Consider the following 25624-nt stretch of genomic DNA (forward strand, 5'->3'; position numbering starts at 1 on the left):
TCATCATCTTTTTTCTCCTGTATGGAAGAGTACAGATTATCTCCTATAAATGGTTGGAAGTTTTGAAGGGAAGGGACTGCCAGATGCTTGGTAGGTGTCAGAGGAGGCCCTGTTTGTGCAGCCCTGGTTTTCTGCACCTACTGGAATGGCCTTGGGTCAGCCATAGCTTTCGTAAGAGTTGTCCTTGAAAGGGCAGCTGTTCTAAGAGCTCTCTCAGCCCCACCTACCTCACAGGGTGTCTGTTGTGGCGGGGTGGGGGGGAAGGTAGAGGAGATTGAGATTGCTCTGAGATTCAGAGTATAGGGCGGGATATAAATCCAGTATCGTCATCTTTTTTCTCCTGTATGGAAGAGTACAGATTATCTCCTATAAATGGTTGGAAGTTTTGATGGAAAGGGACTGCCAGATGCTTGGTAGGTGTCAGAGGAGGCCCTGTTTGTGCAGCCCTGGTTTTCTGTTAATGTGGTTTGATTTGAGGGGCTGGGCATGGAAGCTGCTAGCTTAGCATTTAGTCAGCCTTTAGAACCGGGCTGAATGTGGGACATGGGTGCACTTTCTTTGCTTTTGGTGTTGAGCTCAACACTTAACAAAATTTCTGTCGGTTTGCAGGTCTATTCAATGCCTTCGATGAAAATCGCGACAACCACATAGATTTCAAGGAAATCTCCTGCGGACTGTCGGCCTGCTGCAGGGGACCTCTGGCAGAAAGGCAAAAATGTGAGTGTGTGCAGCAAGACTGCTCAGGGCCTCTTCACACAACATACATATAGGCTTGCACCTGAGTTATGTTAATCTTTATAAGTCTTTCCACACCTTGGACCTTTGTGACCTAGACACCACCTCTCCCTTCACCAGTTAAGGTCATCTTCTTGGGATCCTGAATCTAAGAAACAGGGCCTTTGCAGTGCTGGCCCCATGGCTGTGGAGAAGCTTGCCAGAGGAAGTTAGCCAGAACACAGCTCTTAAATTGGGTCTGAATATCTATCAGAATGAAGTGGATGGATCCTGAGGTGCTAAAATGGACTATGCCACTTTACACTGCCTGTGAAGAAAAGCTGGTTTTGAACCCTCCCCTTTGTGAAGTAAAACCCTTGTAAGTAAAAACCAGCATACTGAGAAGAAAAATTTTAGTCCAACTTGCTTTTTGCTGTGCTAGTTTCCTTCTTGCCGGAGTGCTTTTGCACAGGGAACATTCAGCAGCTGCTGCCCCCGCTGCAGGCTTCTTCTGTCTTGTTCTGTTGCATGGACATTCTCAGGCTTTCAGGAACACTTGCTGGCTGAAGTGGTACAGCCCTTTCTGCCCCCTCAGGATTCTGCGTTCTGTTGCATGGCCATTCTCAGGCTTTCAGAAATGCTGGCTGAAGTGGTACAGCCCTTTCTGCCACCTCAGGATTCTGCGTTCTGTTGCGTGGCCATTCTCAGGCTTTCAGAAATGCTGGCTGAAGTGGTACAGCCCTTTCTGCCACCTCAGGATTCTGCGTTCTGTTGCATGGCCATTCTCAGGCTTTCAGAAATGCTGGCTGAAGTGGTACAGCCCTTTCTGCCACCTCAGGATTCTGCGTTCTGTTGCATGGCCATTCTCAGGCTTTCAGAAATGCTGGCTGAAGTGGTACAGCCCTTTCTGCCACCTCAGGATTCTGCGTTCTGTTGCGTGGCCATTCTCAAGCTTTCTCAGGCTGAAGTGGTACGGCCCTTTCTGCCACCTCAGGATTCTGCGTTCTGTTGCGTGGCCATTCTCAGGCTTTCAGAAATGCTGGCTGAAGTGGTACAGCCCTTTCTGCCACCTCAGAATTCTGCGTTCTGTTGCATGGACATTCTCAGGCTTTCAGAAATGCTGGCTGAAGTGGTACAGCCCTTTCTGCCACCTCAGGATTCTGCGTTCTGTTGCGTGGCCATTCTCAGGCTTTCAGAAATGCTGGCTGAAGTGGTACAGCCCTTTCTGCCACCTCAGGATTCTGCGTTCTGTTGCGTGGCCATTCTCAGGCTTTCAGAAATGCTGGCTGAAGTGGTACAGCCCTTTCTGCTACCTCAGGATTCTGCTGCTTCATTCTGTTGCGTGGCCATTCTCAGGCTTTCTCAGGCTGAAGTGGTACGGCCCTTTCTGCCACCTCAGGATTCTGCTGCTTCGTTCTGTTGCGTGGCCATTCTCAGGCTTTCTCAGGCTGAAGTGGTACGGCCCTTTCTGCCACCTCAGGATTCTGCTGCTTCGTTCCGTTGTGTGGCCATTCTCAGGCTTTCAGAAATGCTGGCTGAAGTGGTGCAGCCCTTTTTGCCACCTCAGGATTCTGCTGTTTCATTCCGTCGCGTGGCCATTCTCAGGCTTTCAGGAACACTTGCTAGCTGATGGAGGAATACATTGATGGAGGCATCAGCTGGCGGTGCCGTTTCCATAGCTTTATTGGAGTTTATCGCTTCGATGGCATTTGAGCTAATTGATAAATTGGAAATAAATTGCACTCCGCTTGGAGAAACGGGATAAAAGTGTCGAGTGCGAATGCCACCAACACACGTTTTGTAATTGTCGGCATTGTAGAACTTTGAAGAGGTAGGACTGGCTGCAGCCCCCTGCTGAACATGCCATCGGTGGCAAAATCCACGGACTGCCTTGCCCAGTGTCTGAAGCAGCGCTTGGCTTTCTCATGAGAAAAGAATAGATCAGTCTGCTTTTATCTAATTTTAAAAGCCGTCACATTTTCTTCTCTCTATCCTTACTTTGCTTAAGGGCAGAGAACGCAAGAAAATGTAGTCTTGTATAACACTTAAATATAAGAGGTTTTTTTTTTAATACTAATTCCTAATCAAGCCTGGACTCTATTAATTCAATATATTATTGTGATTTACTTTCTCATTTCCTGCCAGTTCTAATTGGTTCTGTGTACAGGGCTGCCTTGTTTGTTAGTTGCCGTGTGTGTGTGTGTGTTTGGTCGGATTTTAATTTTTCTCCGATCAAATATTCATGAACACAAACCGTTCGCACCATTTTATGATGCTGATGTCTGAGCTCATGTATATTTAGAACAGGAGACGTCTCTGTGCTGGAAATACAAATGTTTGCTTTTTTTTTTTTTAGAGTTGAAATGGCATCTTTCATTTTCTCTTTTTCTTTCTCAGCCTCTCCCCTCAGTTTGCCAAATAGCTTCATTCTCCAAGGCCTTTCACAGGATCTGCTCTTCAGAAATGCTTGTCTGCATGTCTCTGTGGTGCTCCCTCGTTTTTATTGAAAACGTTTGCATGCAGCCCTTTCTGTTCATGAAGGAGATAACCACAGTGTAACACAACAAAGCAGTCAAATCCCAGGCAGACAGCAGGAAAAGAACCCCTCCCACCACAAGGAACCAAAAGCCCTGAGTTGGATCGCCATTGTCATTGCTTTGACTTGCCACTCTAACTCCTTAGCAAATCTCTCTTTGGGGCAGAGTTCGAGGGAACTGAGCAAGTCTTCCTTTGGGGCAGAATTCTGCAGGCTGTGCACCACCACTGAGAAGGCCCTGCCATTGTTTTGACTTGCCCCTCAAACTCCTTAGCAAATCTCTCTTTGGGGCAGAGTTCGAGGGAACTGAGCAAGTCTTCCTTTGGGGCAGAATTCTGCAGGCTGTGCACCACCACTGAGAAGGCCCTGTCATTGTTTTGACTTGCCACTCAAACTCCTTAGCAAATCTCTCTTTGGAGCAGAGTTTGAGGGAACCGAGCAAGTCTCCCTTTGGGGCAGAGTTCTGCAGGCTGTGCACCATCACTGAGAAGACCCTGTCTTGTCAGAATGACTGTAGCTTATCAGGGGTGAAGTACCTAAGTGAAGGGTGGTGGGCTCATTTCCCTTTTCTTACTGACAGAAATCAACTTCTCACCACCTGTCAGTAGTGTGGATTTATAAATAGGGGTGTGTGCTTCAAAAGTATTGTTTTAATTCTGTGTTAGAAGGGCAGGAGTATCTGTTCTGTTAAATACTGTGAGTATGGTATCAAAAAGAACCCCCTCCCACCACAAGGAACCAAAAGCCCTGAGTTGGAATGCCATTGTCATTGTTTTGACTTGCCACTCAAACTCCTAAGCGAATCTCTCTTTGGGACAGAGTTTGAGGGAACTGAGCAAGTCTCCTTATGGGACAGAATTCTGCAGGCTGTGCACCACCACTGAGAAGGCCCTGTCTTGTCAGAATGACTGTAGCCTATCAGGAGTGAGGTACCTAAGTGAAGGGTGGTGGGTTCATTTCCCTTTTCTTATTGACAGAAATCAACTTCTCACCACCTGTCAGTTGTGTGGATTTATAAATAGGGGTGTGTGCTTCAAAAGTATTGTTTTAAGTCTGTGTTAGAAGGGCAGGAGCATCTGTTGTGAGTATGGTATCAAAAAGTTGTGTTGGGGGGGGGGGGAAATCCTGTTTTAATAAATACTGGAACAATATCAGTACTCCTGAAACGGAGTGAAAATTATAACAGTGTCCTTTCCCTAATTAAAAATGAATGAAACCGGCGTTTGTAAAGTCCACGGGTGCCACAGGAGCCAGAAGTGGTAGGAAGCACACTCCAGCTGGTCCACAGCACACTGGTCCTTTGTCCTTTACGGGGGCGGGGTGGAGGGCGGGGTATAAATCCAATATCATCCTCCTCCTCCTCTTCTTCCTCTTCAGTGGGTGGTAGGCCTGGGCTCCACAGACCGGCAGAAAGGCCTCAGAATCCAAATATTTCCAGTATTTATCAGGAATGAATGCCAGTATTGGGAAATATTGGCAGTGCCTTGCCGATCCGATCCCAGACGTTTAACTGGGTGGCAGGATCCAATTGGTGGTGGTGGCGTAGAGTGCCGTTAAGTCACACACAACTTATGGTGACACCCCCCCCTCCCCCAGTGATGAACAGAAGTGGATTGCCATTGCTTGCCTCTGCATAGCAACCCTGGACTTCCACGGTGGTTTCCCATCTAAATGCTGACACTTCTTGGATCTGATGAGATGGGGCTGGCTTGGGCCATCCAGGTCAGGGTACCAGCAGTGTTGGTGGAAAGTGCTGTCAAGTCACAGCTGACTCGCTTTGACCCTCATAAGGTTTTCAAAACAAAAGAAGTTCAGAGATAGTTTGCCGTTGGGCGACCTTGGTCTCCCATCCGAGGACTAACGAGGGCTGGCCCTGCCAGTTTGGCGTAGTGGTTAAGTGCTCAGACTCTTATCTGGGAGAACTGGGTTTGATTCCCCACTCCTCCACTTGCGGCTGCTGGGATGGCCTTGGCTCTGGCTCTGGCATAGGTTGTCCTTGAAAGGGCAGCTGCTGTGAGAGCCCTCTCAGCACCACCTACCTCACAGGGTGTCTGTTGTGGGGGAGGAAGGTAAAGGAGATTGTGAGCTGCTCTGAGACTCTTCGGAGTGGAGGGCGGGATATAAATCCAATATCGTCGTCCTCCTCCTCCTCTTCTTCCTCTTCCTGGTTCTGATGAGATCAGGTTACCCCAGGATTCTTGGGGGAGTGGCTTCTCCCAGGGGGGCCTCCCTGTGGGCTTTTCCCAAAAATGTCACATCCTTGTGAATCTGGGCAAGTGACCACAAGGAGCAGAAGTTCCACAGTGGAACTAAGACGTCCTTGGGAACTAGGCTTGTTGCGTTCATTTCTTGTTGAGTCTTAGATTGAAGACCAAAAGCGTGTTCTGTGTTGTGTGTTGGTTTTTGGTTTCAGGAAGCCTTTGGCTACCTGGCACCCACCATTACAGACGAGTGCAGATTCTTTAATTCTGCTGATTTTTAAGCAGGTCTTGTTTTTTTGCTTTGCTTGTGTTTTATTGGCACCGTATTGGCTATCTTGAGGCATATAAATTAAAAACTATCAGCATGGATCTTATTTCGCAAGCGGAGCAGTGCTTGAAGGAATGAAGTTTCCATTCTACTTCCTTCTGCAGCCTGCTGTACCCCCCTGAATTATTGGTCCCGGGGCTGATGAGCTCCTGGGAGTGGTGTGAAGGCAAACGGATGTGTGGGTCTCCAGTTGGAGAAGGAAATTGGCAGACTTACACTGGCCCTCTGTCCTCACTGATGCCCCATGCTGTGGCCCATACCTTTTTTTCTGGACCACCCCTCTCTTTTTTCCTTAGAGAGGGACTTGGGGAGAATATTTTCCTCATCCATAGCCCACTCCTGCTTTTCTCAAGTCCGCTGTGATTCTTGGCGTGCCCCAGAGAAGCAGCGGTAGGCGCTGAGGCTTCAGAGATCTTCAGTCTGTTGTCCAGTGGACGTACAAGCCCCCCCCCCCCCCGATTCTCTCAATCAATAAGAAATAGCTGGTTTAAGCTATTTAGTTTTGCATTACTTTGTGGAATTACATCTTAGAGGTGGCGGTTGGATTTCTGATCAGCCCTCAGGTGGGAAGGGAGAAAATAAGATCTAAATGCATTGGCTGATGAATGATTAAATACCGTGTTTATCCGTTGGCCGTAGCAGCTGGCCAGTAAACCCTTGGCATACCTGCTGCAACACTTCCTGTCTGTCAGCAGTAAGGAGTCCGATTTGACTAGATGTGGATAAAGAATCAGTGCAAGCATAGCATTGTTGCCGTTGCTATGTCAATTGCCCCATTTTAAAATAAAAGCCTGTCACTGTTACGTTAAAAATGAAACATAGATCCGTTTTTAAACAATTTTATTGATAGCATATGGTTACAGTGTTCAATTATGTCCTTACTATCTCTAACCCATATGATATTTTCAATCCCCCCTCCCTCCATTAAGAAGAAGAAGAAGATATTGGATTTATATCCCGCCCTCCACTCCGAAGAGTCTCAGAGCGGCTCACAATCTCCTTTACCTTCCTCCCCCACAACAGGCACCCTGTGAGGTGGGTGGGGCTGGAGAGGGCTCTCACAGCAGCTGCCCTTTCAAGGACAACCTCTGCTAGAGCTATGGCTGACCCAAGGCCATTTCAGCAGGTGCAAGTGGAGGAGTGGGGAATCAAACCCGGTTCTCCCAGATAAGAGTCTGCACACTTAACCACTACACCAAACTGGCTCTCCACTAGACTCCCGCCAAGGTTATATACTTAAGTTCAATTATAAAGGTACCCTTAACCAATCAAAGTTCAATGTCTTTCTTTTCTCACATTCATATTAAAAAATTGTCCAATGTCTTTTTACATTCCACTCTTGCTCTATATATCCTCTAAATTTCTTCCACTCCTTTTAAAACACGTCCAAATCATAGTCTCTTAAAGTTCTTGTTGATTTGTCCATCTCACTCCACGATAAAACTTTGACGATCCAGTCCCATTTCTCTGGTATTTTTTCTTGCTTCCACAACTGCGCATACAATGTCCTAGCAGCTGAGAGCAAATACCAAATTAAAGTCCTATCTTCTTTTGGAAATTTTTCAAAATGAAACATAGGTTCAAGTGGGCAGCCGTGTTGGTCTGAAGCAGTGGAACAAAGCAGGAATCAAGTTGCACCTTTAAGACCAACCAATTTTTATTCAGAACGTAAGCTTTCGTGCGCACGAAAGCTTACGTTCCAAATAAAAACCGGTTGGTCTCAAAAATGAAACACGTCACTGGTTTTAACATCAGATTGTGACGGCTCCAGCGGTAGCCACGCTGAGATCGGAGTGTCATCGTATTGCAGACAGGCTGAGCCCAAGAGACTCCGTTTGCCTAAGGCGAGTTCGTGTCAGAGGCAGCCTCCAAACTCATTCATAGCTCAGTTCCAGAGCCAGCACGCTACAGCACAGTTCTGTGCATGGTAAATACACCCTTTATTTTATTCTTAAGATACTCGTTTCTGCACTTTAGCATATGGCTTTCAAGGAAGTTCCCAGCAATAAAATGGACGCCCAGTCCCACCCCCATAAGAATTCTTTGTGTTTAAACAATTTATTGGTAGCATATGGTTACAAAACTTAACTATTTCTTAATTTTTTTTCCCTCGCATTAACCCATATGACATTTCCATCCCCCCTCCCTCCAATGTTGACTTCCCCGAGGTTATAAATTCAAAATCAATATTAAAGGCACTTCTAACTGCTAAAGTTCAATGTATATATTCTTACTACTAAAAAATTGTCCAATGTTTCTTTACTTTCCAAGTTTTCTCCATATATCCTTTAAATTTTCTCCACTCCCTTTTGAATATCTCTAAATCATAGTCTCTTAGTGTTCTAGTTAGTTTGTCCATTTCACACCATGATAAAACTTTCATGGTCCAGTCCCATTTCTCCGGTACTTTTTCTTGCTTCCAAAGCTGCGCGTATAATGTCCTAGCAGCTGATAGCAGGTACCAAATTAGAGTCCTGTCTTCTTTTGGAAATTTTTCTAATTGTAATCCAAGTAAAAACGTCTCTGCAGTTTTCTTAAAGTCATAGCCCAAAATTTTGGAGATTTCTTGTTGTATCATCTTCCAGAATACCACCCCCATAAGAATTCTTGAACCATCACAAAACCAGTAGAATGCAACATGGTTGTATCTCATTTTAGTGAAGTTGAATCCCAGGTTGTTAACAGTGTGGTTGAACTGCTGCTATGCCTTAGCCTCTAGGACATCTGCCTCAAAGATTCATACTTTAAAACCTGAAGGACCCAGAGCCGTGATGCACACCTCTGAAGTTGAGTTGACTTCACACTGCTATGACTGAGATCCGGCCGTAGTTACGCTGACGGCACACTGTGATTCTCACGCACAGAATAACTTTGCTTCTCCCTCTCTCTCAGTTTGCTTCAAGGTTTTCGATGTTGATCGGGACGGGGTTTTATCTCGTGTCGAGCTCGAGGAAATGATGGTTGCCCTTTTGGAGGTCTGGAAGGATAATCGCACGGATGACGTTCCTGTAAGCTACATTCAAAACCACTCGCCTTTATATGTAAAAAGCTAGGCAAAGAGCAAATAGTGTCGTGTATTGTAAGATATTTTGGCATCATGCAAAGCGAAGTGCCCTTTTACCAAACACGGTGGTTGCAACCTGATTGTTCGAGGCTTGTAAACTGGCAGATTATCCAGATAGTTTCATTTGGGTAGCTGTGTTGGTCTGCAATAGAAGAGGTGGATTCAAGCCTAAACACCTTAAATAAGAATTTCGGAGTATAAAGCTTTTGAGAGCCAAGAGCTCTGCTCGTCAGATATGAAGGGAGACAAAAGGAGCTCTTTGACTCTTGAAAACTAATATCCAGAAACCTTGTTGGTCTCTAAGGTGCTGCTGGAATGAAATGGAATCCTTCATGGAGCAGGGGGTTGAACTAGATGGTCTATATGGCCCCTTCCGACTCTATGGTTCTGTGAATCTTGATTCTCCACAGACAGTGTAAAATCAGAATATTTCTGCTTTGTTACGTAGGCTTGACTAATCCTTGAAACCCTTGGTCTCTTAGCTGTGGGTTATCATTCTTCTCTTTCTCAGGAGCTGCACATGAATCCACCTGACATTGTAGAGAGTGTTTTGAAGTCACATGACACCACCAAGGTAGGAAACTGCTTATATGGTTTCTCCTGTTCATCGCAGGACTGAAGAATCACCTGCTCTTTAAACTGTACTTTCATATTTCAGATACAACCCGTGAAACCTTTGCCACAGAAGCCAGGTGGCAGAGTAATCGCATTATGAACATTTCGTTCTATTACGTCCGAGTCAGTTTTTAAGAGCACAAGTTTTGACTCAGTGGCTCAGCTGTGCTTAGTTCAGGGTTCCATTTCCTTCTGCGGTCATACTCTGGGAAGCTAATTCCAAGGACACTGGTCATGTTCTGAACTGGTGCTGCAGAACCAGTGATGTCCTGAACCAGTGCTGAAACTAATCTTAAAAGATAAGAGGTTCTCTGTCTGCCAGGTAAACCAGGGACTTTAGATGTTCCCCATCTTGGATGGGGTTATACTCTCTTTGAGAAGAAGAAGAAGAAGAAGAAGAAGAAGAAGAAGAAGAAGAAGAAGAAGAAGAAGAAGAAGAAGAAGAAGAAGAAGAAGAAGATGATGATGATGATGATGATGATGATGATGATGATGATGGAGGAGGATTTATATTCCGCCCTATACTCTGAATCTCAGAGTCTCAGAGTGACTTACAATCTCCTTTACCTCCCCCCCCCACCCCACAACGGACACCCTGTGAGGCAGGTGGGACAGAGAGCTCTTATAGCAGCTGCCCTTTCAAGGACAACTCCTACGAAAACTATGGCTGACCCAAGGCCATTCCAGCAGGTGCAGGTGGAGGAGTGGGGAATCAAACTTGGTTCTCCCAGATAAGAGTCCGCACACTTAACCACTACACCAAACTGGCTCTCAGGTTCACAGCTTGGTTCACAGGTTCACAGCTTGGAAGTGCTGCTGGACTCAGGAGGGCATCTTAGAAAACTAGGTAGCCATTGTGCTCCTGATTGCTTTTGCCTAGCTCAATCCGGTGCGTCAGCCGCTTCCATTCCATTCAGTCAGATCTCACCACACTGAGCCATGCCTTGGTTACAACTAGACTGGGCTATTACAAGGGGGAGGGGCTACAGCTCAGTGGAAGAGCTTCTGCTTTGCCCGCAGAAGGTCCCAGGTTCAATCGCCAGCATCTCCAGCTAAAAGGGCCAAGTGGTAGGCAATGTGAAAGTCCTCTGCCTGAGAGCCTGGAGAGACCAGTCTGAGTTGAGTAGTACCGACCTTAATGGACCAAGGCTCTAATCCAGTATAAGGCAGCTTCATTGTGCGTTCAATACACTGTAGTTGGGGCTTTCCTTGAAGAGTATTTGGAAACTCAGCTAGTGCAGAACACTGAGGACAGACTGCTGGTTGGGGTGAGGTGTTGGGAGCACGTGACCCTGCTATTACAGCGATTGCACTGGCTACCTGTTGCAGGATTTTGGAGCCCAGTTCCTCTGAGATCTTTTATTGCAGGGGTGGCCAACGGTAGCTCTCCAGATTTTTTTTTTTGCCTACAACTCCCATCATTGGCCATTAGCCATGCTGGCTGGGGCTGATGGGAGTTGTAGGCAAAAAACATCTGGAGAGCTACCGTTGGCCACCCTTGTTTTATTGGTTTGGTGGAGACTGGCAATGGGCTGAATTTAAGTTGAGAGACAATGGTTCTAACTGAAAACTAGTTTATTCCATTAGAAGCTTTTAGGACAGAAAGTATTTCATCAGTTACAAATCTTTAAGACAGAAGGCATAAGAGTTCAGTGTTCAGCAAATCACAATTTCATAAAAATCCAATACTTGCCTTAGTGCCTCTGTATGATAAGAGGTTCAGAAATACAGAATGTTCTGGTCACCAAGGTCTCACAAGGAGCTCTTGATAGCCACTCCAGAAGAGAAATCTTTAACAATTTATACCCTCTAGACTCATAGGTTCAATTGAAATAGCTGACTTCAGGCTAACGCAATTCTAGCAGAAACAAATCTCTAGTACAGTTTTACTCTGAACTTGTGTCATGGATAAGATAAATAAAAAAATCATAGATATCATATCAAGGATCATTCTGAGAATCTCGGCACCTTCAGCAGATAAACTGATTGTTTTGCCTTTATTTTGACTGCGTGGGAAGTACAGTGCATCGCTATGACCGCTGTGTTAGCAAGCATTATCAGTACGTCACGTGCTACAGACCTTCACCCATCAAGACTGCATTGTGGAGACTCATGGGCACCGGGAAAGGAAATTATAACCTCAGAAAAATACAAACTAGTATTTTATATATAAGAAAGCCAAGGCCTCAAGCAGTCAACCCTCGTTTACAAGACTTTTCACATTGACTATACTGCAAAGCTCTATTAGCATTAGTTCAGCCCAATGATATTTAGACAGAAACTCAGCCCCATATTAATAAATTGTGTTTCACTACCGATCTGTTCCTGAGCCCAAATCAAGGTGTTAGTTTTTACCTTTTTAAAGCCCTTCGTGGCTTGGGACCAGGGTAGCTGAAGGAGATTATTCTTCAATATGTTACTGTCCAGGAATTAAAGTCACCGGAAGAGACCCTCCTGACTGTCCCATCAATCAAAGAGGCTCATTTGGTGGGTATATGAGAGAGGACCTTTTCAGTGGCAGTCCCACAGTTACGGAGCAGCCTCCCCGGGGAGGTGCGCCTGGTCCCTTCGCTCTTTATGAGGCAGCTGAAGACTGTTATTTAGAGCTGCGTTTAATTGAAGCAGTCCTAAATTGTGATGTATTGAATGTGCTTTATTACTATTATAATCCACCTTATTTATTTATCTATTTACTTTGGATTTCTCTCCTGCCCTCTTTGGAAGCAGACTCAGGGCAGCTAACAGTCATTTAAAAACAACAGTTTTAGGTTACAGAATTAATCATCATCATCATCATCATCATCATCATCATCATCATCATCATCATCATCATCACATTTTATTTGTATCCCGCCCTCCCCGCCGAAGCAGGCTCAGGGCGGCTAACAACAAGAATTCAATACATACATTATATAATATAACATTTTAACTACAATTAATTAAAATCCATTAAAACAGTAAAACAAACAAAACTACGTTTATGGTGCCACTCATATAGGCAGGACCACGGCTTTCTTCAATCAGTCCAATTAATATTGATGTCATAATTTCGTCTTTTCCTTAAGGTAGTCCCAGCTCCTCAGAACTGCTGTTGCTCAGCAATATTCAAGTGGCAGTCCTCTCCCATTTAGATATCATAGGCCAGCCAGAATCATTCAGTTTTGCAGCCCCTGCGAAACTGGGAAAGATCCTGCAGAGCCCTTATGGCTTCTGGGAGAGGGTGTTCCACATCATTGGCTCTGCCAGCGAGGCCCTGGCCCTTGTAGAGCACAGTCTGGCCTCCCTTGGTCTGGGGATGGATAGCAGATTTTGTGCTCCTGAACATAGTGCTCTCTGGGGAACATATGGGAAAAGGCAGTCCCACAGATAGACAGGTCCTAGACCATATAGAGCTTTAAAGGTCAATACCAGCACCTTGAAATGGACTCGGAACACAATAAGCAGCCAGTGCAGCTCTTTCAGCACTGGTTGAATGTGCTCCCATTGAGTGAGCCCCATTAACAACCATGCTGCCGTGTTCTGCGCTAGCTGTAGTTTCAAAGTGAGGGGCAACTCCATGTAGAGGGCATCGCAGTAGTCTATTCTCAAGGTGACCACAGCATGGATCATCATTGCTAAGTCACCATGCTCCAAAAAAGGGGCAGACTGTCGTACCTGCTGCAGATGAAAAAAGGTGGATTTGGTAGTGGCTGCTACCTGGGCCTCCATAGTCATAGAGGACTCCCGGATCACTCCCAGGCTCTTGACCTCCAGGGCTGGTATCAATGGCACCCTGTCAAAAGCTGGCAAAGGGATCTCCCTTCCTGGACCACCATGACTGATAGAGAGCCTCCATCTTCGTTGGATTCAACTTCATTTGACTCAGTCTGAGCTAAGATGCCACGGCTTGTAGTGCCAGGTCCGGATTGTCTGGGGCACAGTCAGATCGGCCACCCGTCAATAGATAGAGCTGAGTGTCATCTGCATATTGATGGCATCCCAGCCAATACCTCCTGACAGTCTGGGCAAGGGGGCGCATGTAGATGTTACATAACATCGGGGACAGAACCGCCCCTTGCGGCACACCACATATAAGTGGGTGCCTCTGGGACGATTCTTCCCCGTCACCACGCTCTGCCCCCGACCTTGGGGGAAAGAGGCGAGCCATTGCAGGGCAGACCCCTGAATCTCCACATCGGCAAAGCAGCTGACAGATCTAATAACAACAGCACTGCTGAGCTGCCCTGATCCAGATGTCATAAGAGATCATCCATGAGAGCGACCAAAACCTTGAGCTCCATAGGAAGGAAGACAGCTAATAAATATTTTAAATAAGAACATGAGAGCTATGTTGGATCAGGCTAATGGGTCACCCAGTGGCCAAAACTCAGGTATCATTTGTAGGTCCGCCAGTGGGGCCAGAATTCCAGAAGCCCTCCCACTGTGGCCTCCCCTCAAGTACCAAGAATACAGAGCATCACTGCCCCAGACAGAGTGTTCCATCTCTACCTTGTGGCGAATAGGAACTGGTGGGCATCTGCATACATTTATCCAATCCTCTCTTGAAGCTTTCTATGCTTGTAGCCCTCGCCACCGCTTGTGGCAGTGAATCCTATGTTTTAATCACCCTCTGGGTGAAGAAGGGCTTCCTTAAAATCATGAGGAGAGCAGGGGGGAGAAAACACTATAACTGTCTTGTTAACATCTTCGTTATAGTCTTGCTCTCACAGAGGTGGTAAAGCTGCATCTGAATGTAGGACTTGAAAGTGTTAATGGGGAACTCGTATGAGGAAATGGCTTTCTGTAATTAAAAACACCCCGTAAGTAGAAAACTAGGAAGATCGCGCCTAGCCCATATCTTGACATCCTAGTTTTCTGTGTGCATGCTTATTATAAGAGGCCTACCCGACCACTGTTATCACCTTTGGGTGCCCCTGCCATCTGAGGTTAGATGGGTGGCAACCTGAGAAAAGGCCTTCTCAGTTGTGGCACCAAAAATTATGGAGTATCCTCCCCAGAGAGATTCAGTTGACCCCTTCTATCACGTTCTTCTGCCAGCGGGTGAAGACTTTTTTTGTTTTGCTTGGCGATCCCTCACAGATTCTCGTTGACCCTCCTTCCCAGTTGTGTGTCTTGTTTTAATTATTTTGCATATATCTAGACGTGTTTTAAGCTTGTTTCAGTGTTTTTATTGTTTGCTGCCTTGGGAGACCATAAGTCGGGTGGAAAGACTGCCTGAAAATGCCTTTATTAACTAAGGAGTGTTTGCGTGGGCTCCCTCCTGTGGTCTGAAGCATCACGACACTGGTTCACCAGCACCAGTGAGAACAAGGCTTGCGAGACAATACCTGGTTTTGTTCTCATGGCCACTTACGGAATGCTCTGTTCTTGAAAGTAAAGTAGACAGAACAGGCCCTGTGTTGAACATATGAAGTTGCGTTATAATGAATCAGACCCTCAGGGGTCCATCAAAGCCAGTCTTGTGTACTCAGACTGGCAGCGGCTCTCCAGGGTCTCCAGCGGAGGTTTTTCACACCCACTTGCCCGGACCCTTATTAGTTGGAGATGCCGGGGATTGAACCTGGGACCTTCTGCTTACATATGAACATATGAAGCTGCCTTCTACTGAATCAGACCCTCAGGGGTCCATCAAAGTCAGTATTGTCTACTCAGATTGGCAGCGGCTCTCCAGGGTCTCAAGCTGAGGTTTTCCACACCTATTTACCTGAACCCTTTTTAGTTGGAGATGCCGGGGATTGAACCTGGGACCTTCTGCTTGCCAAGCAGATGCTCTGCCACTGAGCCACCATGTTTTTGGTTGTCGATTTATCTCGGGGTGGGGGTGGGGGGGTTACACAGGGTGGGCTAGGTTCCTATGGGTAATGAATCCATGCGTGTGAAAGAGAAACTGAAGTCTGAGGCAAAGGTTTGCTGGAGAGAATCACGCTGTGCTTTCTGTCTGTTGTTTCTTCAGCTCGGCCACCTCACTCTGGAGGATTACCAGATCTGGAGCGTGAAGAGCGCTCTCGCCAACGAGTTTTTAAACCTGCTTTTCCAGGTACGTTTCATACAATCTGAAACCTCAGTTGTGCAATTTTTATGCAGCCCAAAGCCTTCAAGCTAGCATTCTCCTCTTCGTTTGGGGGTGGTGGGGAACATGCACAAAAGCCCACTTACGACTGCTGCATTAGAAAACCTGCCTTCTAAATGTCAGCCCCTTTCCAGAAGCAAGGGAAGGAGTCTTAACCAAGAGAGGGAAGAAGCAACATTTCAAGCTGTGACTGACAGCCAAACTTTGGCTTAATTTGTGACCTGCCATTTTCCCTGGCTGGTCTAGTCAGCTGAGAGTGCATTGATGCCCTTATGAAATGAGTTGCACATCAAGGGCTACTGGGTGTTCCAGCCATCTTGATGCAGTAAAGCTGTGGTTAGCCCATTGTAGTGGTTGTCCCATTATCTCTAGCCATAGTTTCATTCTCAGACGATGATCCAGAATGCACAGGTAAGGTTCCCGAAGTGGCTATCCAGCTTAATTCTCCCCCACACACCCCTCTTTGGTAACTGGGGGAGGACAGGAGATGGGTTCTGAACAAACTCTGGGCTGCATCCCTATGCCCATTAACCTGGCTATCAAGGAAAAGTGGCAGTCACTTTCCAACCACACCCCGTGTGCTTTGGAAGCAGCAAAATGTGGAGAAGGTGTAGCAGCCCAAGCATTACCCCAGAATCTAGGCCAGAGATGCTCAGTGGCCTGGGAGCCAGGTGTAGCTCTGCTGAACGCTATACTCTGTGACACCTGCCCCAGGAAAGTGAGCAATTTCTTTAGAAACTGTAATGTCATCATTACTGCAGGCTCAAGAGAGAAGTGTTTTGTTTTCAAAATACAACACAAGTTGCTGGTGAAGATTGTAGCAAGATTGTGTGCAGGGGTGGAATTCTAGCAGGAGCTCCTTTGCATATTAGACCACACCTCCTTGGATGATTGGTTACAAAAAAAGAGCCTTGAAAGCTCTTGGATGATTGGCTACACCAGGGGTATGTGGCCTAATATGCAAATGAGCTCCTACTAGAATTCCACCCCTGGTTGTGTGTTGGGGGGGTGGTCTGTTTGAGGCTGAATTAGCATGTGCATCTGAATGGTGGTGGAGGAACTGAGCCGTACCACTTCTGAATGCTTGTCCATTCTTTCAAAAACTGCAATAGTGAGGAATGCTCAGGGGTGTCAACCATGTGACCCTAGGGGCCGAATCAGGCCTCCAGAGGGCTCCTATCAGGCCCTTGAGCAACTCACTATTGTCCACGTCCTTCTCCCTCTCTTGCTTCCGTCTGCATCACAACCTGCTTTGCCAGGCTTGCTCAATCACACAGGAGCTACAGAGCAAAGCTCCTCCCTTGGGGAGGAAGTGGGGGAAGGAGAGCTCGCTTTACCAGGCTCTCTCAATTGCATAGCAGAGCTACCGAGCCAAGCCTCTCTTCCTTCTGTTGGCTGAGACTCAACAAGCCAGTGAGGTGGATAAGTCTGAGTGTGTATGGTTGTCTGTGTTCTTTATTAAGTTTATATCTCCCCTATCTGGCATTACATTTTATGACACACATGACCCAGCCCGACAAGATGAAGATCCGTCCCTCATAACAAATTATTTTGACACCCCTGTGTAGATGCTCAGTGGTACTCTGGTAATTAAAAGGTTATAGTATATATTATTGTCATGAGGCTGTTTCAGTTGATGGGAATTCTGAATGTGGATCACTGTGATCTGCAGAGTGATCTAGTCCCTCCTATGGACTGCGCTGTCAGCTGTGATCTACAATTAAGTAGACCTGTGACCTGCAGTGAATTCTGCATAATGTGGGGAAACCAGCTGCCGGAGGAGGTGAGGCCCCTGCGGGACCTTGGGCAGTTCCGCAGGGCCTGCAAGACGGCCCTCTTCCGGCTGGCTTACAACTAACCGACACTGGGAATTTTGGATGGTGGTAGGGTGCATTCTGATAGACCGCTGGTTTTTATGTTTTTGTTTTATTAACTTACTGTTTTAAACTGGTGCTAATTGATGTTTTAAAGTTAAACCTATGTTAAATTTTATATGCCGTGAGCCGCCCTGAGCCACTTCGGTGGGAACGGCGGGATATAAATCAAAATATAAATAAATAAATAAATTTCTTTTTAATTTTTCTTGCAAACATTTCATTGGGACACCCCTACCGTTGCACATGCAATTACTGGGACTAACACTCTTCAAATGTTCATTTATGCATTCACACATGGTATTTGTGTGTCTTCCTGTTTCCTTTCAGGTGTGCCATATAGTCTTAGGGTTAAGGCCTGCCACACCGGAAGAGGAAGGTCAAATAATTAGGTATGGTTGCCTAAAACTCTTCAGTGATTACACTCCCCCCCCCCCCCCCGTGCCCTTTCCCTGGTTTTGAAAAGAGTGCCCAGCCTTAGAGCCAGAAGTTAGATTGGGTGATCTCAGGCATTTTCCTCCCACCCTCCATTTGAGTTCTGCTAATTAAATTTTAACAATTTATGGTACTTCTTTTAACTGTTATTCCCCCACTGCTTCCAGGGCCTTGCTGCACAGGTGAGGGTGGGCTAAAAGTCTAATAAAATAAATGAATGAATAAATAATACGTCTTTGCAAATGGGACCTGTGCGTTTTCAATTGACAAATACTTTTCCTGGACCTATCTATGTCTAAGCGGAGAAGGGGGAACTGTCTTTATCCTGTTTACAAAAACATCACTTTTCCGGTAACTTGGAAGCAATTCTCGCACCCACCCACACACCAGTATGTTAACCATTTATAGGTTTATATGAATATGCTATGTTTGGGGAGTGGGGGGAGCTACCTGCCCTGGCCAGTGGTCAATATGAGTTTACTTACAGTTTTGTGATCTTCATCCTGGCTTGTTCAAAACACTTTGGGAGGAGGTCAATGAAGATCTTTTGGTCCCATACTGACACCTGCAGTTCCTGCTCCGTTTGCTCACTTAATGGCCATCCTGCTCTCTATTGCAGGGGTGGCCAACGGCCGTTCTCCAGATGTTTTTTTGCCTACAACTCCCATCAGCCACAGCCAGCATGGCCAGTGGCTGGGGCTGATGGGAGTTGTAGGCAAAAAACATCTGGAGAGCTACTGTTGGCCACTCCTGCTCTATTGCACAGCCTCAAAGCACCTTACAGAAAAAAACAACTGTGAACAAAACATGCAATAAATATATGTATATGTATATGTTGATTGCGCTTGTGCCTAATGGGAATTTGATTTAGTGGCCTTAGTTGATGTCAAAAAGTAAAATTGAGCAGATTGGCTCTTCGAGGAAGCATTCAATGCGAAACGTGGTCCAAGTTGATGGGCACGTAAAGGGAACATCACCTTTGGAGCCTGGATTTATATGGAATTTGGATCCCACGCAGAATTGAATAAGAGATGTGAAGGACTATGTATCCTCTGTGGACAATTGAAGTTTTGTGGTTCCTTTCCTTTTGTGAGATGTTTTTGTATGTTGTGTATTTCGTATCACTGGAAACAAACAGAGACAAACAAGAGAGACTTTACATATATATGTATTTATTGTGTGTTTTGTACACAGTTGTTGTTTTTTCCTGCTCTATACCATGTTGCCACTGTTGTGAGGTCAGAGCACCTTATAGCAGTTTTTTCAAGGGCTTTCCAAGGACTGGCTTTGGATTTGGGGGGAGGGGATGATGGCTAACATGGCCTTATTTAGCCGCTGCAGGTGGGGACGATGATACAAGAAGTCCCAAGCTGGTCTGAAGCGGGAAAAGAGCTGCTTGGGTGGGATCAGTCTGAGGCTGTGCTGGGGTCTGGTTTGCGCATGCAGGAGACTGAAGCGGCAGACCCCTGGGGCAGAAGCGTGGACGTGACCAGCTTGAGACTGCAGGGAGACAATCACCCATCTTAAATGCTCCCCCAGGCTTAAAAAATGTAGAAAACTAGCACCACGAGCCATGGGGCAAGGAGTACAACCTTTCTCCAGGGAGTGCTAGTGTGTGTGTGTTCATGTACTATTTCTTGCAAAGAAACTCTTCGAAGCTGGAATCTGTCACCCTCAATCTCAAACAGGGCAGGCCATCCTACCGCCTGCGCCACCTGATTCTCTTGCTTTGCGTGAGCCAGGCCTGTGAACCTCACTGGAAGTGCTGGACACGTCCTATCTATAAGAAGTTTGGTCATTCTGTTCATTGGGTGTTTTCTTTTTCCTCGACTCAGGGGCTGGTTAGAACGAGAGAGCCGGTACGGTCTCCAGCCAGGGCACAACTGGTTTCTGATTGCGTCGCAGTGGTGGCAGCAGTGGAAGGAATATGTCAAATATGTAAGCAACACTGAAGGGGGTTTTTGGGGGGGGGGGCGGGGAGGATGGCAGTGGCAGCATTGAACCGCTCAGCTGATGAGTGAATAATGAGAGGGTTGCCGATAAGAGTGCCCTCATCTCTTTTAGGCCTGGGCAGGGGGGGGGGGGGGCGGGTCTTTAACTTTTCTAGTTCCGGGGATCCCCCTGTAGCCACTGGGCAGCTGCATGGGACCCAGTAGGCTGCAACCCATGTGGCAGAAAGGGGTTGAGCCAGAGTTTTGGCCTCGAGGCCCAGAGGAAGCTGGTGACAGGAAATGCAACCCTCCAGCACCAGGAAGTGTACCGTAGGCAGCCGCAAGCTAATTAGTCACTGCTGAGTGGCCGTGCCTGGTTATCCCGCTGCCCACTCAACTTGCGTGCCAAGCGAGGAGGGGGTGTGGTGCCATTGCACTCTACACCTGCGTACAGCAGGCAGAACTTCCCAAAAGCAGCAAAAAGGGGCATATCAGTATGCAATAAATAGAGCTCCACAACCTACCCATGGTTGCAGGCCGCTGCATTAGAGGAAGGCAGCCCTTTTTCAAAAGCAGTAATCGGATTCTAACTCTGCAGTCCCATGAAGCTCATGTATGTTTTTTCCTCTTTCCTGTGCTTTTTGGGCCCTTCTCAGTCCTCTTCTGCTTGGGCTGTTAGGCTTCCTTTAGGAGGCCAGCTTGTTGTTCCGGAAAGGGTTTTATTTTACAAGATGTGAAACCTGCCACTTTTTGAAACTAAAGTTGAAGAGAGAAGGGAATGGTGATCTAGAATTTTTGCATGCGTTTAAATGCCGGTGCTGGAACATAGCAAATAAGCATGTATATTTTCAGCAAGCCTTTTGCACACTTGGCAGCATTTGTTGGAGTGTGAGAATCTTGAAGCATCCCAGTTTGTTTTGTTGCCCTCAGGACCGTAGATGGCTTAAGAAGAAGGGTGTGTAGCTAAGCAAGCAGGAGACTGCTAGCTCCATCTCCTGACAATTCCACTTAAAGTTATCCTAAAGTAGCATACGAATATATGAATCTGCCTTGCGCAGAGTCCCACCGTCAGTGCATTTACCCAGTATTGTCTTCTTTGACCGACCGTGGACTTTGACAGTTGCAGGCAGGGGTCTTTCCCAGCACTTCTAACCCTTTCCTGGCACTGCTTCTGGGGATCTTTTTAATCCAAGATTCTAAAGATCTGGCCCTCTAAAGATCTGCCTCTTTCATTACCTGCAAGGGAGCCAGTGAGGTGGGCAAAGCCTTAGAGAGCATCTGAAGGCCTAGTCATAAAAAGGATGAGCTCTATATCTGGGACTTGCAGCCTGTATCCTATAAGACGGGGTGGCCAATGGTAGCTCCCCAGATGTTTTTTGCCTACAACTCCCATCAGCCCCAGCCAGCATGGTCAATGGCTGGGGCTGATGGGAGTTGTAGGCAAAAACATCTGGAGAGCTACCGTTGGCCACCCCTACTATAAGAGTCAGCTGGCTGGAACTCAACCAACGCAGAATTGTTTGCTTTTGTGTGTTTGTGTGTGAGAGAGAGAGATTTGGAATCTTTTTCCTGTCTGCAAGCTGCTCAAGGGACTAAAAATGCTTAAATTAAAAAAAAAAAAAACACCAAGGTATGACAGGAAGCAGAGGCTAGCCCCCCTCCCCTTTGAAAGAAAAGATCTAAGAATTGAGCAAAGGATCAGGACCCTGGACAGATCACAGTGGAGCTGGCTGCAGGGTACTCCCAGGAGTTGTCCCAGTCTGGATGAAAACCTATCATTACTCTGCAGAAGTCTTAAGCCCAGTTTGGCAGAGGGGATCAGCTCTCAGACGTAGCTTTAGCTCTGGCTCGTGCCCTCCAGCGGTGCTCTGAAGCCTCCTGACAAAAGGGATTAGACAGATTCATGGAGGGTAGACAGGTCTCTCTGTAGCTACCAGCCATGGTGACTAAAGGGAACTTGTACAAACAGAGGCTGCAAACCTCTGAGTCCCAGTGCCAGGAGGTGACATCAGAAGAAGGCCTCTGCCTCTCTCCCCTGTTGTTGGCTCTCCAGAGGAACTGGTTGGCCACTGTGTGAGGCAGGATGCTGGAGTAGATGGACCACTGGTCTGATCCAGCAGGGCTCTTCGGATGTTCTTCTCAGAGGAAGCCTCAGCCTCTGTGCCCTGTTGTTGGCCTTTCAGAGGAACTGGTTGGCCACTGTGTGAGACAGGATGCTGGACTCGATGGACCACTGGTCTGATCCAGCAAGGCTCTTCTGATGTTCTTCTCAGAGGAAGGCCTCAGCCTCTGTGCCCTATTGTTGGCCTTTCAGAGGAACTGGTTGGCCACTGTGTGAGACAGGATGCTGGACTAGATGGACCACTGGTCTGATCCAGCAGGGCTCTTCTGATGTTCTTCTCAGAGGAAGGCCTCAGCCTCTGTGCCCTGTTGTTGGTTCTCCAGGGGAACTGGTTTGAGACAGAATGCTGGACTGGATGGACCCGCATTGGTCTGCTCCAGCAGGGCTGTTCTTAACCCCAGTGGGACTTGTCAGATGCCATGAACTGTTGGGGTGTCTGTGGGTATTGGAGGGGCCTCAGCAGAGATGTACTTGGGAAAGCGTGGCTGCTGGCAGATTCTTCTTTGTTGGCAGAGGTCTCTTCAGGGGATGGTTCTGCAGAAGCAGGAAGAGGGTCTCCAGCAACTTTATCGTCCTCGATGTCTCTGGATTTCTCCTGAGGCAGGTGCCACGAAAGCAGGGGCAGAAACTGTTTCCCTACCTGACCTTTTTGCAATTTTTGCCTTTACCTGGCTTTTGTGATCATAAGAGCTGGCAACTTGATTTTTTTTCTTGAGAATGCGAAGGAAACACGAAGCAGTGCAGTAGCAGCTATTAACAATAACATGTTGTATTTTTTGGAACTAAGACTTCCCCATCCCCAACAGACTATGTTTTTAGATATGGAACCGTAACTTTACCACATTTCTGGCCTGTAGTTCATGTTTTTCTCCCCCACCCCTCTCTCTTTCTCTCTCCCAGTTGCAGGAAGCAAACCCCATGGTGATAGCACCCTCGTCCCTCTTAAACGGAGGTAAGACTTTGCTCCTGTCTCCTGCAACCCATGCGCCACAGCAGGGAGAAGAGACAGCAGGCAGTGTAAATCGCTTCCGTGCCACAGAAGAAAAGTGCTCAGATAACATTTCCACTGCATCAGAAGCCTCAGAGACCACTAGCAGCAGTAAGCATTAAGAAAACGTTTTGAACTAGGTTTCAAGAGACCCAGCGCAGTGTTGTAGTTAAGACAGCCGGGCTGGGATCGGGGAGTCCTGGGTTCAAATCCCTGCTCTTCCGTGAAGCTCACTGGGTGACCTTCTGAACTGAAGTGACCTCAAGTCGCAAGGTAGTTTGTAAGGATCGCATGGGGGCAGGAGAACCGCAGACTGTGCCCTGAGCTGCATGGAAGGGAGGGAGGGGTGTGGATACAAGAGAGAAATCTGGATTAGGCATTTGACGCCCTCCAGGGTTGGGAGCTGTGTTCCCTCTAAGCTGAGTTAGTGTGAGCCAGTTCACAGTTTTTTAGCCTCCGGATCACACATTTTTGTCTCAGGTGAGGGAGGATGGCCCCAGAGCACACTCATTTATGCAGGAGCTCACGACTTTTGTGCCAGTAACTCACGACTTTTAATGCCAGTAGAATTTTTGCTCCGCAGCTTAGAGGGCACAGTACAAAACGCAAACTGTGCAAGAACATTTAAAATTAAATTTCATCTGATGGATAATGGTGGATCTCATACCAACAAGAGACTTGCTTCTTGCCTATGTGAGCTGTGGCCCTTCTGTAAATGTGCGCTAGTATTTTTCTCTTTAGGTAAAATTTACTTTTAAATGTTCTTGCACAGTTTGTATTTGGCACTGTGATTTGTGCTGCGTATTGCTTGATTTTCTAATTCCACGTCTAAGAGAGAGCCTCGGAGATCCCTGACCTACCCAGGAAGCTTTGAGAGGGGCCTGTGAAGCAACTGGAGAATGCTTCCTTAGACGTAAAGGGACTGGCAGCCAGCCACATTTTCATGTGCGCTTCCACTCTCTTGTGGTCTAGTATCGCTCCAAGGATTTAAAACTAGTGCAAAACTGTGCAGTTAACCGGGTGCAACTGTGCAGATAGCATAGATTCATTCTTAGAATCTTCATGGGGGTCTGTGGGCCAGAGATGGGAAGCATCTGTGCATTTGCCTGAATGAGCTTGCGGGAATGGGGTTCTGTTGGTGGCGGAAAACGGCCTCTTTGGGATGCTGCCCCTGAGATACATATTTATTCATTTAAAACATTTGTTAGCCACCTTTCTCCCTTGCGGAACTCAAGGCCGCTTATGCTGTAAATAAGACAATTATAAACAACGCACTAAAAACAATACGAGTCAAACAACAGCGGTAAAAACATACAAACGATTGGAAAACTCCATTTAGGACTACCAGTAAATAACAACGGAATCGATCAAATGCAGCCCTAAATAAAACTGTCTTCAACTGATTCCCGAAGATCAACTGTGAGGGGGCCAGGCACAATTGCCTCGGGGGCTGCCACCAAGAAGGCCGTTTCGCATGTGACCCCAAGATGAGATTCTTTGATTGATGGGGCAGTCAGGAAAGACTCTCTCTGCGATTCCAAAGCATGGGAGAAGGCAGTCTTTGAGATACCCCAGTCTCAAGCCATGCAGGGCTTTAGAGCAAGGGTGTCAAACTCATTTGTTATGAGGGCCGGATCTGACATAAGTGAAACCTTGTGGGGCCGGGCCGTGTGTGTCATGAAACGTAAGGCCAGTGAACTTTGTAAAGGACACAGACAGACACAATTAAAGATTTTTTAAAAATTGTTTTTTATAAAACATGCTTAAAAGATTAGCACTCTTGCAACATTTTATTTAATAAACTCTGATAACTGAAGGAAGCAAGAGAGAGGGAGAAGGAAGCAGACTTGCTCGCGGGCCCGATAGGAGCCCTCCGGGGGCCTGATGCGGCCCCCAGGCCGCATGCTTGACACCCCTGCTTTAGACTAATTGCAGTGAGTTCTTTGCACAGGGGAACGTGTTACTTCGCCCTCTGTCTGAAGGGGTGCATCCTGGCACCTCCACCACGTGCAGAGGCTGAACCTGGGCATGCCAGAAAGGGAGCAGAGCCTGCATCCTGGCCCAAACGCAGAATCTGTGAGGTCCCAGGACAGGCTTATCCTGAGTGCCACAGCCCCTCCCTTTTACTTTCCCTCAGATGAACTATGGCCATTCAGTCTATGGCCAAAAAAAAAGCAAACCTATGCACTTTGAGGTCAACTTTCAGTGTGGGGCATCAACACCAGCCGGTGGCCTGACCGGATGGGGGACCCCCACCAGCAACAATAGGCAGACCCTCCCTCCGCACCCAGCATGACAGCAAGCATTTAGCTGGCTTGGAATTAGCCTCATATTTCCCCCCTGCATGTATAGATCAGGTGTCTCCAACCCTCTGTGTCTGCAGGCACCAGCCTGGTGGGCCCAGCCACAAAATTATTATTATAATAATTATTATTAGTTTATTTATATTCTGCCCATTCCCCCATTAGGGGGCTCAGAGCGGAAAATGGCTGCCGCAGGAGGCTGGCCAGGTACAAAATGTCTGCTGCCGCTTACCTCCAGTCACACATTGAAGATCCACATGCTCTGGTGTCAGCAGCCGCCAAGTCAACATTGTTAAAAACCCGCACAGCCAATCAGAAGCCTTGCTGGGCACAAGCCCCTCCTGGCCCCGGCCACTTCCCAAAAACACTTGGCTGGTCCCAGAGTGCTCCTGGGCACCACGTTGGGGGTCCCTGGCGTCCTGCATGGATGAACCGTGTGCATC

The 25624-nt window shown here is 47.1% G+C and overlaps 1 protein-coding gene across 3 annotated transcripts in view; it reads left to right on the plus strand.

The window, feature by feature from the left end:
- USP32 (ubiquitin specific peptidase 32) overlaps positions 1–25624 on the plus strand; it is a 245394-nt gene that overhangs the window by 157448 nt on the left and 62322 nt on the right. For 2 of the 3 annotated variants that reach the window (XM_060259077.1, XM_060259078.1), the window contains exons 7-13: positions 610–717; positions 8672–8787; positions 9355–9417; positions 15412–15495; positions 17733–17794; positions 19673–19775; positions 22797–22989. In XM_060259077.1, the coding sequence (XP_060115060.1) occupies positions 610–717; positions 8672–8787; positions 9355–9417; positions 15412–15495; positions 17733–17794; positions 19673–19775; positions 22797–22989 (729 nt within the window). The remainder of the gene's footprint in view (positions 1–609; positions 718–8671; positions 8788–9354; positions 9418–15411; positions 15496–17732; positions 17795–19672; positions 19776–22796; positions 22990–25624) is intronic. The other variant, XM_060259079.1, reaches the window with a different exon arrangement.

Source organism: Heteronotia binoei, chromosome 18 (genome assembly GCF_032191835.1).
Source record: "Heteronotia binoei isolate CCM8104 ecotype False Entrance Well chromosome 18, APGP_CSIRO_Hbin_v1, whole genome shotgun sequence".
NCBI lineage: Eukaryota > Metazoa > Chordata > Lepidosauria > Squamata > Gekkonidae > Heteronotia > Heteronotia binoei.